The sequence below is a fragment of the Heloderma suspectum genome, chromosome 5 (assembly GCF_057233095.1).
Source record: "Heloderma suspectum isolate Gila_16-S chromosome 5, 16-S_ref, whole genome shotgun sequence".
In the NCBI taxonomy this organism is placed as follows: domain Eukaryota; kingdom Metazoa; phylum Chordata; class Lepidosauria; order Squamata; family Helodermatidae; genus Heloderma; species Heloderma suspectum.
In genome coordinates this window covers 145,757,655-145,770,872 of record NC_139462.1, presented here as the reverse complement: position 1 = coordinate 145,770,872, position 13,218 = coordinate 145,757,655, and the positions used below count along the sequence as shown (strand labels likewise).

At 44.3% G+C, this 13,218-nt stretch overlaps 1 protein-coding gene across 2 annotated transcripts; it reads left to right on the top strand.

Annotated features, from left to right (window-relative positions):
- The first annotated feature begins 1,733 nt into the window (after positions 1-1,733).
- Positions 1,734-8,267, top strand: EIF1B (eukaryotic translation initiation factor 1B). Of its 2 annotated transcripts, XM_084857739.1 has the most exons (5): positions 1,734-1,969; positions 4,994-5,162; positions 5,957-6,120; positions 7,329-7,430; positions 7,898-8,267. In XM_084857739.1, the coding sequence occupies exons 2-5, from the start codon at positions 5,141-5,143 to the stop codon at positions 7,940-7,942; spliced, it is 333 nt and encodes a 110-aa protein (XP_084713865.1). In that variant the 5' UTR covers positions 1,734-1,969; positions 4,994-5,140; the 3' UTR covers positions 7,943-8,267. The 2 variants fall into 2 exon arrangements, with proteins under 2 accessions (XP_084713865.1, XP_084713864.1); XM_084857738.1 differs by lacking the exon at positions 4,994-5,162.
- The last annotated feature ends 4,951 nt before the right edge of the window (positions 8,268-13,218 follow it).

Here is a 13,218-nt window from a genome sequence, read left to right as displayed (position 1 = left end):
AGCAAGCAGATAGTCATACATGTGGCACTCAGTGCAATAGTAACTCAAGACTGGATTATGGCAATGCGCTCCATGTGAGGTTGCCCTAAAGGCTGGTCTGGAAGCTGGAGCTAGTGTAGAATGCAGCAGCTTGGCTGTTGTCAGGAGTTGCCCCTTTTGAGCATGCAACTCCTTTGCTGCGGGAATTGCACTGGCTGCCTATTTGTTACTGGGCCAGGTTTAAGGTTTTACTACTAGTGTATAAAGCCTTAAACATTTTGGGACCAGAATACTTGAGAGACCACCTTCCCCTTATCAACCTGCCCAGTCACTGAGGTCATCAGATGAATTACTCCTGGTGGTTTTGCCCCTATGACCTGATTGGAGTCCACCTGGAGTACAGCCTTCAATGTGGTGGCTCCCTTTCTGTGGAACTCCCTGCCTTTGGAGGTCAGGCAGGCACCTGCTGAAGACATCTTTATTTCAAGAAGCCTTCCTCGATTGACCAACCATGGTTTTTATTGGCATTCTTTTAAAAACACTTTTAATACGTGTTTTATTGTTTTTATCTTTTATTGTTCACCACTGTGGAATCTGTTTAAATGTGGAGAGGTAAATAAATGTTGTAAATGAAAAAATATGGACACAGGCAAATGCTGATCCACGAGGTGTATAAAAGGAGCATTCTGTCAAAGCCTCAGTTGCTGTTCACACTGATGGGTGAATGATGGGGCCTTTTCTGTCTTGGAGTAACCATTTGTGATGATGATCAGCATTTGTGTAGTGCTTTCAAGTATTCAAAGCACTTCACATGCACTATCTAGTTGTAATCCTTACAGCAACCCTGTAAACTATCAGTCAGTATTATTGTCCCCCATATTGCAGACAGAGGGACTGAGGCATGGATACAATCCATTATGTGAATATAACCATTGCTCATATCACCAAAGGGTGGGTTTGATAGTTGGGATTGCTCCATCAACTCTTCCAGAAGCCTCACCATAAATGGTTTTATTCCACGAAAGTATGAAATACGGAAATTAGAGACAGTGTTCATTTCGTAATGCGAAGAAAGAGTGCCTCTGAGCACATGCAGAATACATTTTAGTCACCACAGCCCAGCCCTACACTTCTGGGAACAGCAGTTTAGGACCTCTCCAGGTTCGGCAACGTAGCAGCACTCGTGCATTTTAGGCCGAGCAGAGCTCTTTTTACAAGGTATACGGTGGAAAAATCCAAATAAAGACGCGAACGCGTGTGGAGTGAGGGCTTGTATTGCACATTGCCCGGAGAGATCAGGATGTGCATAAACACAGCATGCATTTGCTGACGCCGGGGGCCCCGGCCTGCAGTGTCTGCGGTGCAATCATCTGTGTCCTCCTTTCTCCCGCCCCGCTTCCCCGAGTCCCCGCAGAGCAGTCTGTATCTTCCTTCCCGGAGCGCGGTGCACAGTTCCTCGCGCCCCTCCGCCGCGACGCCTCTCCCACCCCCTCTGCAGCCACGCTCAGATCAGCAGAGAATGCGGGGGGTAAAGGAAGGAAGAACTACGGGAGATAAGAGGAGAAGCTGGATGCGGGCGGGGGCGGGGGGGAGATTCTGTTCAGCCGTTTCTGCTGGGAGTTGCAGTCCCTCGTCCGAGTTTGCGTTGAGATTCTCCCCTGGAGGGACTCCATTTCCCAGGACCCTGCGGGAAGCCTGCTGCAGTCACGTGCCCCCTGCTTGGGCAAAGGAGAGGCTAAATACGGGCTGTCGGCCATTTTGTGAGCGAACGTCGCCGCTGCTGCTGTCGCTGCTGCTGTCGCGTCCCCCCAGCCCCGACTCGGGTCTCCGCCGCCGTCAAGGCCTCACCGGTTGTTTGCATTTCTCTCTTTCTTTTCCCCCACTGCTGAACCTGAGAGAGCCCCGGGCGAACCCAGCCGCGGCCTTTTCCCCCCGAGCAGCGCCCAGCCACAGAATCGCATGTCCACTATCCAGAACCTCCAATCCTTCGGTAAGAAATCGTCTCCCTTTGCCCACTAGTATGTGGCGTTAGAAGCAGAATCGGGACCGGCTGTGCCTGTCGTCTCCCGAACCGCAACCCATTTCCTTCAGTTAGACGGGAATGGTGCAAGTCTCAGCTCTTTAACCCCCCTCCCCCGGCCCCTTCTCTTCTCGCCATCTCTTCCCCCCTTCCCACTCATATCCTTCAGTCCTTTGTTAAAGAGACCGGGCCTAGAAGGGTGCTGGCGTTGTCATGGCCCCCGCTCTCCATCTGTCATTCATAACGGGGGTAGACAACTCATCATAACGAGTAGATGTGTTGGACTACAGCTCCCATCGTCTCCGTCCATTGCTCACGCTGATGGGAGTTGTAGTCCAAAGCAGCTGGAGGGCGACAGGTTGGCCCCTGATCCATAGTAAGAAACGGGATGTGATAGCGATTCTTCTGATCTTCCTCTTTCTCCACCTGCCAGCCCTCCAGATATATGCCTGCTAGGCCTTTAGCAAAACATACATGTAGCTCATCCATAATACCTACGTTCTAGTTTAGGCATAGGATTGAAACCACGTAGGGACAAAGCACCTTTTGTAAGAACACCATCAAGCCTTGATTGCAGGGGTTTTGATGCTAGCACAGACATTGCTCCCTCCCACTTCTATCCAGAACCTCCAGTCTTTTGTTAAGTGGTTGGGCTTGGATGGAAATTGGCTGGGATGCTGGTTTTCTCTCTCCTCGTGGCAAAAAATGGGTTAGCATTGATTAAACGATACATATTCCTATTCTGCTACCCAAATCTGTTAGGAAAGGATTATCTGGAACAGAGTGTGCCAGACTGTTCCCCTCTATCTTTTCCACTTCCATATACAAAGCCACAATCCATTGCTATGTGGTTGGAATACTTACGGTTGTCTGGTCCTTATCTTTAAAATGTTAGGACTTTGAGAACTTAATCAGCACTTTTGTGCCTTCTCAGAGCCTTGAGTTTTATTGATAAGTGACAGGACCAGAGCATGCCTGCATGCTGCCCACTTTTTTTTTTTTTTTAAATGAGTGTGTTGTCTCTAACAGGCTGTCTGATCGTGCTGTACCAGCAGGCACAAATGGTGTAGATGCTTGAGCACTGTTATCCAGAGCTTTTAGTCTAGAAGCGCTTGTCTCGAATGTATAGTCATCTACTAAGCCTTTATTTGCCAGTGTACTGTCCAGCTGACTCATGTTCTCATAATAAATATTCTCTGTAACAAGTCCTTGGGTAAGAGACTGATGCAGCCAGTCAGTTACAGTTAACTTAACTGTATTCTTGGGAAAGAAGCTAAATCAAGTAGCTGCCCCTGCTTGTCTCCAGGCAATACCCTGTTGTAATCTTCCCCAACCTGATGCCCTACAACTCTGATCATCCCCAGTCAACAGGCTATGCTTGCCGTGGATGATGCAAGTTGTAGGCCAATATATCTGGAGGGCACCAGGTTGGGGAAGGCTGCCCTGCTGCACCTCTTTCTGAGGGATCCATGGCTTTGTGCCTGTTTGACATAATTCTTCTGAGCTTTGTAGGTCATAGTCCTAATTCTCACTGATGTGGCAAACGTGTGTCAGGGCTGTACTGCTTCAAATTGCAGGTTAGGGCTCTGAGGATGGAATTCTCTGTGCCAAAAAATTTAAAAATCTGACATGTTGGGAAGAAGGTTACACAAGAATCCTTCCTCTTCATGACATGTCTTTGGTTCACAGCATTTTTTTTTATGGAGAAGCATCCAGTCTTGTGAACCCTGATAGTGGAACAGTCAAGGCACAGCTTTAGTGCCTCAGAAGAGTCTCCATTTTCTGCTGCCAGCCTGGGGATGCCCATCTCCAGTATCCAGGGAATTTATTTAGCAAGATCTCCCTTGGTGTTACGCCTCTTTCTATTCAGAGTACCCTTATTCTGGAAGCAGCATGTCTTCACAATCTCCACCATAGCCAGCAATCCTTAAATAGTTCTATTTGAGTTGCTTTTTAATATAGAGACCCCCAGCCTTGCCCAGGATTTCTCAAAAGCTTCCAACTTCTAGTTCTGTTGGAAACAATTTCCCCCACAAGGAACCTTTGTATTTTACGTAGGGTTTGATGCCTTTTTAAATTGCGTATGGCTTCAGAGCTGGAGTGGGGCAGGAAACTGGCTTTAGTTTCATAATGCTACATTTTGACTCCTCAGATGCTTCTGTTGGGGAGAATTAAATAGTTGTGAGGACTTGGAGACTGCTTAGACTCAGTCCATATAGCAGGAGTGGGAAAGCTGTGGCTCTCCAGATGTTGGACTCCAACTTCCATCAGACCCAGCCAGCATGGCCAGTGGTTGGGAATCATGGGAGTTGTAGTCCAGCAATTTCTAGACTAGAGGGCCACATCTCTGCTCTACAGCTGAGAGTAGATTATGAGCAACAGAAGTTTATTTTGTTAAAATTCTGCCATACTTTCCCATAATGACCTCCTGGTTCTTCCCAGAATATAGCACCTATTCTAAAGCTTGGGTCTCATGGAGATGATCAGCCTGTGTCTGGATTGCATGACAGGCTGCTCTTCTGCAGAACACAAAATCCATGCAACATAGAAAACTGGCATATCAGGGAGACTGTTCTAATCTAGCCCCATCTCTGGTCAGAAGTGGCTTGTCACATCTGTGAGATCTAGGCCTTGGAGATGTTGAAATCAATGCAATTTGTGTAGTGACCCAGAAGTGGCTAGAGAACTCCGCGATCTATGCCGGGGTGGGCAGAATGTAGATCTCCAGATTTTTTTGGACTTGTCAGCATTCCCGACCATTGGCTATGCTGGCAGGGGCTTCTAGGAGTTGAAGTCCAAAATATCTGGAGGTCCAAGTTCTGCCCACCCCTGATCTGTGCAATGCAATCCACATGCCATGGTCACTAGGAATTCTGGCATCTGGAAATGGCATCTGCAGATACTGCATACCCTTATTCTTCAGCTTGTACCTGGTGTTTATATTGGACTTGCCCTTGCCTCCCCTTGTTAACTTGCCAGGGCATTACCTTCTAGGTTCAGTGTGCAGCTGCAGAGGGGCTCCTGTATGTCAATGGGTAAGCCCAACAGGCCTCTCCAGTGCCTGGTGTGAACAGACAATGTATTTTGGAACGGGCCCCAGAAGCTCCCCACTACAATGCACAGGAGTTGCATGGCAGACTGATGTGGAAGGAGTTCTTTGAAGGTAGATTGAACTTTCCTGATCTGGGTAGCTGGTTAGCCTAAACCTCAGAAAAAGCTGGGAACTGATCTTCCTCAGGTTGAACATCAGACGAAAGAAACATTGGTGGAAAAGAGCTACCGTTAAGCAAGCAGGCAGGCAGGCAAGCAAGCAGTGAAACTTGTGTAACTGATGTGTAGAAGAGTTGGTGGGTTAGAGGGCAAGAATGGACAGAGGCAGCGCTGCTCAAAATTCCTGCCACTATGGAAGAGTCTAGTGGAATGCTAGCTTACATACAGTTTCTGGGATGTGTTTCCCACAACTGTCCGTAGCCTGTCCTGAACATAATTATTAGGGTATTCTTGATTAGTGTTTGTGTGAGAGTCTTCAAGGTGAGATCAAGTGTGGGTTGGCCTGTAGTGAACGATGAAAAACGAGGTCTAGATCAGCTTTCCCCAAGCTGATATCCTCCAGACGTATTGGACTACAACTCCCATTACTTATATGCTGGCTGGGGATGTTGGGAGTTGTAGTTCAGCACATCTGGAGGGCGCCAGGTTGGGCAAGGGTGGTCTCGGCACAGACTTCTTGGAGGGAGAGCTGAGCAGAACCCACAAATATGCAAATTACCATACATGACAGTAAATCCACAATCACATTTTTGTGGCTATGGATGGTAAAAAGTGGCTATTGCTTCCATAAGGCAGTTTAGAATGCTAAGAGGAACGTTGTATCTGTCAGTTAAGAAACTCATGATTGTACGTAGGAATGTGGGGATTTGCATTGGGCTAACTCATGTGAATTTCCCCCCTCTCCAGACCCCTTTGCTGATGCAACTAAGGGTGACGACTTACTCCCGGCAGGGACTGAAGACTACATCCATATAAGGATCCAGCAACGAAACGGCAGAAAGACACTAACTACTGTTCAGGGGATTGCAGATGACTATGACAAAAAGAAGCTTGTGAAAGCTTTCAAAAAGGTAGAGAGCTCCTGTCTCTCAGGTTCTGCAGGGTCTGAGCTTGAAAGATCAGTGTCTCTAAATGAAATTTCCAGTATGGAAGTGTCAGTGCAAACTCAAAATACTGTAGCAATCCTAAAACTGTCTTATATTAGAAAGCTGACTTTTTCTCAACCATCAAAACAAAGAATGTAACAGCTGTAGAATGCCTTGACTAGAACAGCTAGCCAACCTTTAAAAAAAAAAAAATAGTGTTATTTGAGCAGTAATGGTGATCTAATTCAGCCTTCCCCAATCTGGTGCCCTCCAGATAGGTTGGACTACAACTCCCAGCATCCCCAGCCAGCCAGGAGTTGTAGTCCAACACATCCGGAGGGCACCAGGTTGGGGAAGGTTGGTCTAATTGGTTTCAACCAGCTTTTGTGCTGCCCCCTAAAACTGCCACTATTTATGAGTAGACCTGAACCCTTTAGAATGAATCTAAGCATGCAAGTAAGAGTGTTGCTGCAAAAGGTGACCAGAATCTAATGTTGGTTGTTCCTAGAACAAATGCCTTCAGCTATGTTGATTGTTCTTTGATAGTACCAGTTATGTTTGATAAAACATGGCTTAAAAACATCAAGTTGGATTTTTAATATTCATTTCTGCCTTTTTAGCAGGGGAGTGAGTAAAAAATGAGGACAAGCATGGAGTAAAGCAGGAGTGGGAAACGTGTGGCCCTTCAGAGGTTGGTGGACTGCACCTTCCATCAACCCTAGCTAACAGAGCTAGTAGTGAGGAATGTTGGGAGTTGCAGTCCAACAACATCTGGAGGGCCACAAGTTCCCCGCCCCTGGAATAGAGAAAGTAATCATAGAGATGTGACATGAGGTTCACATGAACTATATCTCAAATGTATGAAATAAAGGGAAATTGAGCAAAGGATACTAGACCTAGTTTGTGGCTGGTCAAGTGCAGGAGAAATGTGTGGAATTGTAGTTACAAGGAAATGGGAAGTTCATTGGGCTCCTGCAGTTTATTTAGGCCTTTCTAGGTTTGGAGCTATGCAGTTCTAAGAGCCGTGGCCCCAAACATCTGGGACCTTCTCCTAAGATCCATTATTGGAAAAATTACTGTTCTAAATCGTTGGTGGAAGTTTTTCTCCTACGAAGAAAACTAGCCCAAACAATGAATTTTGGTTCTCCACACATAATCTGTTGCAGTTTGATATATGAAATATTATTCTGCAGAAATTTGCCTGTAATGGTACTGTGATTGAGCATCCTGAATACGGGGAAGTGATCCAGTTGCAAGGTGACCAGAGGAAGAACATTTGCCAGTTCCTCCTGGAGGTGAGTGATGGCAGGCTTAGGAGTTCAGATTTCTAATTCAAATGTTAAAATATACATAGAAGCCTATGTATATTTATTTGGCAGTTGTGGCTGTGCTTTTGGGGCTGAGTGAGTCACTACCCCTAGCTGTGAGCTATATTGCTCCGTTGACTAAACAAGAGTTCTGAGCTGAGTCATAGTGGGGAAGAGTGGAACAAGCCTGACTTTGACAATCTTGCTTGTTGACAGCGAACAAGAGAATTGATATGTGCAGCTGGAGTTGATAAAAAATGATCAGTAAATAAGTCATTACTTGAATGTAACAAACTGTTGCCGTAGATCATCTTGTACCAGTCTCAGCTGGCATTGTATGTTGAGTGTCTTTGTCCTTATTGGTTTTGACAAGTGTGTTATGTTTCATTTTTGTATTGTTGAAGATCCAGGTTCTAATTATAGAAGGCTTACTGCCATCTACTTCTCTTCTACAGGTTGGCATTGTTAAGGAGGAGCAGCTGAAAGTTCATGGCTTCTAAAATGTGTGTGCTTACATGAAGAACTCTTCAGGTTTTGTTCTTGCCCAAGCTGGCTATTCTGTGAAATATGATTCTTTGCGGTAAATGGACTTCCCATTCCAAATCTGATTTGCTTTTGCATGACTACAGAAAACATATGGAGTGTAGACTAGAAACACATAAGAAAACTGCAGTAAGATGGTAACACGAGATCCTTGAGAATTTTAACACATTTCCAATGGAAATGTTCTTTTGCTGATAGTTCAGTGTATTACTTTTCACCTGATTTAAATGTTGTATTAAAACCATGTGTGTTGCAGCTTAAATAAAATGTCTCTTATCTTAACCTCTTGAGTGTTTAGGATGCATTAACCAAGAGCCTTTCAACAAATAGTAGCTTCCTTGACTATCTGGCAAACTAAGTAAAGCCTCAGAAGAAAGTATTCAACAAGCACAACTAAATTGACAGCAAGCTTTCACAAGGATTATCTAACAGTCTGAAGTTCAGTATAATAAAAACTGACTATTGCTTGCTTAAGGTCAGAATTACATGACAAACGTGGGTAATTGGGTAAAGTATAGCTTTAGGGCCAGGAAATGCTGTCATTGCTGGGGCTCAGTCTGATGTTTCTTTCCACTCCAATTCTAAAATACTACTTGCTAAACAAGCTTCTGTAGGATTTATGCTACTAATGGTCCAAATATATTAATATATATTATATATTAAATCATATCAGTGAGGAAGAATCTGATGCTTGAATACTGAGTCCTGACTCTTACAGTCAACAGGGAGCATTAGAAGGCCTAAAATACCCTATGCTGAGTTGAATTCCAGGTTCATATCATATTCCATGCACATCCTCTGAGTTTCTGGCTAATTCAACTGCTGGTTCTTTAAACATGACATTTGCCCCTTCCCCAAACTCTTATACTTATGAATGTATATGCTGTTAGCTTAAATCTGAGGTATATGTTGATGCTCAACCCTCCCTCCCCCAAACAGCCCCCCAACCCTCTATAAATCTGACATAAGAAATAGATGGTTGGGTTGAAATTCAAGGACAATGCAGTGAATTGCCATGCTCTTCTGTGGAGAAGGCAACAGCTGACTGCAATCTGTAAATGCTTTTTTGCAAGGGCAGGTGCCAGTGTCTCAGCTTGAGCAGAAAAGTGTAACACCTGTGTAACCAGCCTAGGTTGAGCTGACGCTGCAAAATGTATTGGGCAGTTGCCACAGAAGAACCATTTATACTACAACTTCTGCATAGTATTTTACTGACAGTTTTTGGATGTTCTCCAGCCAGAGTTAGGACGATCATGGGCCACAGCAGTTTATATTAATACTGCTAGTTTGTAACCTGAACTTGGTTTATACTTGGGGGATGTTTGCTTTAAGGCAGTAAGATAAAGCAGTTGATGAATTATGTCACTTTGACCTGAATGCATGAAATTGCAGTCGTTTTGGTCATAATTCTTGCTAATCTATATGAATTCCCTTTCACAGAATTCATTTTAGAAAGCAGGAGTAGCATATGTGCTTTTGGATGTGCACAGAGCAAGCTTAAAACACTAGCACTGGACTGTGTTTACACAAATATTTATTTTAAGAACTCTTGTGCCACCTATAGCCATGTTTTCAGAGCTGCTCTGTTCTGACCATGCCAGTTCATAGCCTGGCTCAGTCCTTCTCTAGACTGGAAGAAGCTTTCTTGTCAGCACCTTGGTTCTTTTCAGTCTGGGAGATCCATACTCAAAAATGGTGTTGGGAGAGTGGAGAAGAGCCACAAAAACTGCCTGGGAAATGGTAAACTTGCCTTGCAGCAAGAACTTAAGCTTGGAAGAAGGATACATCCACCAGTCAAACCAGCCCTATCAGGGACCAGATATATTAAGCAGATTTAGATACTGCTTTCCACAAAGTTTCAAAGTGGGGAACATAAAATGTCATATCAAGACAACAATAACGTATGACAATAAAACTACACAATAATAAGCTAATTGGCAATAAAGCTGTGCACACTACAGACCATAGTGGGCTGGGTCACACTTCAGAGAAATCCTGTGATGCCCCAAAGGAACCGCCTTTTTTGAGCACCTCTTCGCAGAAGCTCTGTGTGCTCCACTCCTGGCTCCCTTTTTATCCTGCATGCATGCGCCATTGCAGTATTATCTGGAAGCATGGTTGGGGTAGCGGGTGGGGGTAACTTGTTAGTGATCAACAGAGAAATGGAGAAAGGCTTGTTAATTCTGCTGTCTCTTCATGCAGATCCTTGCATGAAGAAAAAAATCTCATAGACTCAGCTTAAAATTTAAGAGTGGATTCTAGGGTTACTTCTTTGACAATGAGATGAATACCTACTGTTAACTACTTTAGTTAGACAAATGGTATTCATTGCTTGGAGCCTCTCCCAAACCTATGATGTAGTTCTACCTAAATATGTGCACCAGTTGACAAAGCATCAAAGTGAACTGTGTGCATAGAAAAAGTGACATTAGGTTGTTCCACTAATGGCTACTTGACTCACAAGTTGACTGACTAATAAACTGTGTGCAAAAAATTGTCTTCAGAAATACCTGGTTTGATTATACAACACCACAAAAATGGCTCTACGATCATGAGCACTCAACGGTCTGTTTCCCCCAGCTCTTTCAAACATAGAGAAAAGAATTCAGCCCGGTAAGGGGGTGTTGCACCACATATTGGCAGGTTGGATGATGTACCAAATACCATGGGCCTCTTTTTAAATGGTAAATACAGATACTATATAAGTTAGTCATCCTACTTTGGGACAAAGGTAGGTGGTGACCTGTTTCAGACTCAAATAGGACTCTTCAAGGGATCATTCAGTATCTTGCTGAAGATATAACTTCTTTCTGACTTGGAGGCAGTGTGAGCTCCTTAAAACAGTGTTAGACAAGCAATATCTCAAGCTATGATCTGGTTACAAAATCTGGGAACTTCTTGATCTGCTTTTGGTTTCCTGGGTAAGCAAGCTGTGGAAATAATGCAGGTTGCGTTAGTATGAACATTAAAAAGATTAGCTACTTGTTGGCTTGATGGGGCATCCTTTCCCCCTCTAGTGTGTCATGACCAGTGATGCTAATTAACCTGTGGGGGAGTTTCCCAGTGCTTGCATAACTTTTCATCCAGATTTATGGGATTTAAGCAACCCTTAAAACTGGGAGGACAAATGGAGGAAATAACTGGCTGCTTGCAATCACATGTGTCTCCAAATGTTTCTTGTTTCTCTAGAAGGGAAAGGATTTGTGTGTGGATGCTGAGACCCACGTGGGTAGTTGCTGTTTCCCTTTCACCCTGGCCAAGTTTAGCCCTTGCTAGCCAAGCTTGCCAGAACACTGGCTGTCGTCTCAGAAATAGAGGTTAGTAACAGTACCCCTCACTGCAGACAACTGGAACACTAATTGCCATCCCAAAGCAGATATTCCCAAAAACAGGGAAAGGGAAGCTGGAAAGATTTGGTGTGCCTCTTCTCACCACCCCCACCCTTCCCCAACAGTTGCTTTGTGCAACTGTCCTGCCTGGGTGAAGAGTGGTCAGCCATAGCACACTACAGCCATCTGCTTTTCATCCTGTGGCTGCAAACCTCAGATGATACTGCTGTTCGCTTCCCTTTAGTATTTTGAGTGATGCATAGCAAAGAGAAAGTTTTGCAGAGAGAGAGAGAGAGAGGATTCTTGCATGGCAGGACAGTCTTGACATCTTGTACATTTCAAACAGGCATCAAATTCAAATAGAAGCTTGCATTTATTTTTGGGATGATGTGTGCTCTCTAGTGCCTGAGTGCATCTCTCCTATAACAAAATAAAACCTGTCCTGCTTCTGTTATGTGAAATTGGGAAGAGGTTATGGCTAAATATAGCTAAGGGTGCAATCCTATGCATGTTTAGACAGAGGAAAGGCCTACAACTCCCAGCATACCCCAGCTTTCCTTTGTCTAAACATGCATAAGATTGCGCCCTAAAGCACTTAAAGAAAATAGCACTACTCCAATGAGAATGGGCCCTACTACAGTACATCAGTAATGAGACTAGTGAGGTTGCTATCTAGGCGGTGGTAGATAAAAGTACTTTTGCCTCGTGGCCCTGTAAAGAACATTCTCCCCAATTTGCAATTCAAGAAGCATAATTTTTTTCCCCACATGAAATGTTATTTTATGTCAGAATAAGGTTAACAAAGTAAAGGCAATGAAAAGAAAAAGAACGTACATAATAATAAATCAAAATCACTAAAGGAACAAAAGAATTCAGTAAATATAAATCTTAGTTTATAACATATGCTTATGGAACATCTACAATAAAACAACCTAAGCAGGAGCTCAATATGAATGACAGTAAAAATACAAGTTCTACAACATAAAAGGAGCAAGCGTAAGTATGTGTCATTTTGTGCGCTTGTGCGTATTAATCTGAAAAAATACAGGCAACTGTACTTTGTTGGAACTTTATCAAAGGTTTGATGTGCCTCAACATAAGAAATGAATGGAAACAGCAGTGCCATAATATCAAGTTAGGATTCCTTCCTTGCCGCACTTGCTGAATAAGTGCATACTCATAGTCTCCCAAATTTTATTAATCCACTGCTCTTTAGTTGGTTGCTTTGGGGACTTCCAGTTATGTGCTGCACATAACTTTGCAGCTGTATGCAATTGCTTAAGAAGGCCTTTATGCAGGAATCCAGGATCATTAGGTTCAAAAAGATGAAGCAGCACTGCTTTAGGAGTTAAAAAGGTAAAGGTGTCCCCAACCAGTCGTGTCCGTTTCTAAGCCAAACAGCCAGCACTGTCCGAAGACGCTTCCGTGGTCATGTGGCCAGCATGACTGAACACCGAGGTGCACGGAACGCTGTTACCTTTCCCGCCGAGGCGGTACCTATTTATCTACTTGCAATTTCTTGGTTTCGAACTGCTAGGTTGGCAGGAGCTGGGACTGAAGATGGGAGCTCACTCCGTCACGCAGCACCAGGGTCTCGAACTGCTGACCTGCCGACCTTCCAGTCTGCAGTTCAGCGTCTTAACCACTAAGCCACCGCGGCCCCTTGCTTTAGGAGTTACCAGGGGTCTAATATGAAGAAATTCCTGACAGTAATCAGCAACCATGTTCCAAAACTCCTGCACTGTAGAACATTCCCACCACGTTGAAGGTATGAACCAATGTGACCACACCTGTTCCAACAATATTGGCTGTGAATTCAAATGAAAGGAGCATAACTTCAAATGAAAAATAATAGGAAGAGAATACCAAGAGGAGAGGAGCTCATGTTATAATGATCAGTGGTG

Bases quoted from the DNA above. Each gene is read 5' to 3' on its own strand.
- EIF1B (XM_084857738.1), top strand. From the start codon at position 1,939: ATGTCCACTATCCAGAACCTCCAATCCTTCG. The intron at 1,970-5,956 runs GTAAGAAATCGT...CCCCCTCTCCAG, and splicing joins CCAGAACCTCCAATCCTTCG to ACCCCTTTGCTGATGCAACT. The intron at 6,121-7,328 runs GTAGAGAGCTCC...ATTATTCTGCAG, and splicing joins TTGTGAAAGCTTTCAAAAAG to AAATTTGCCTGTAATGGTAC.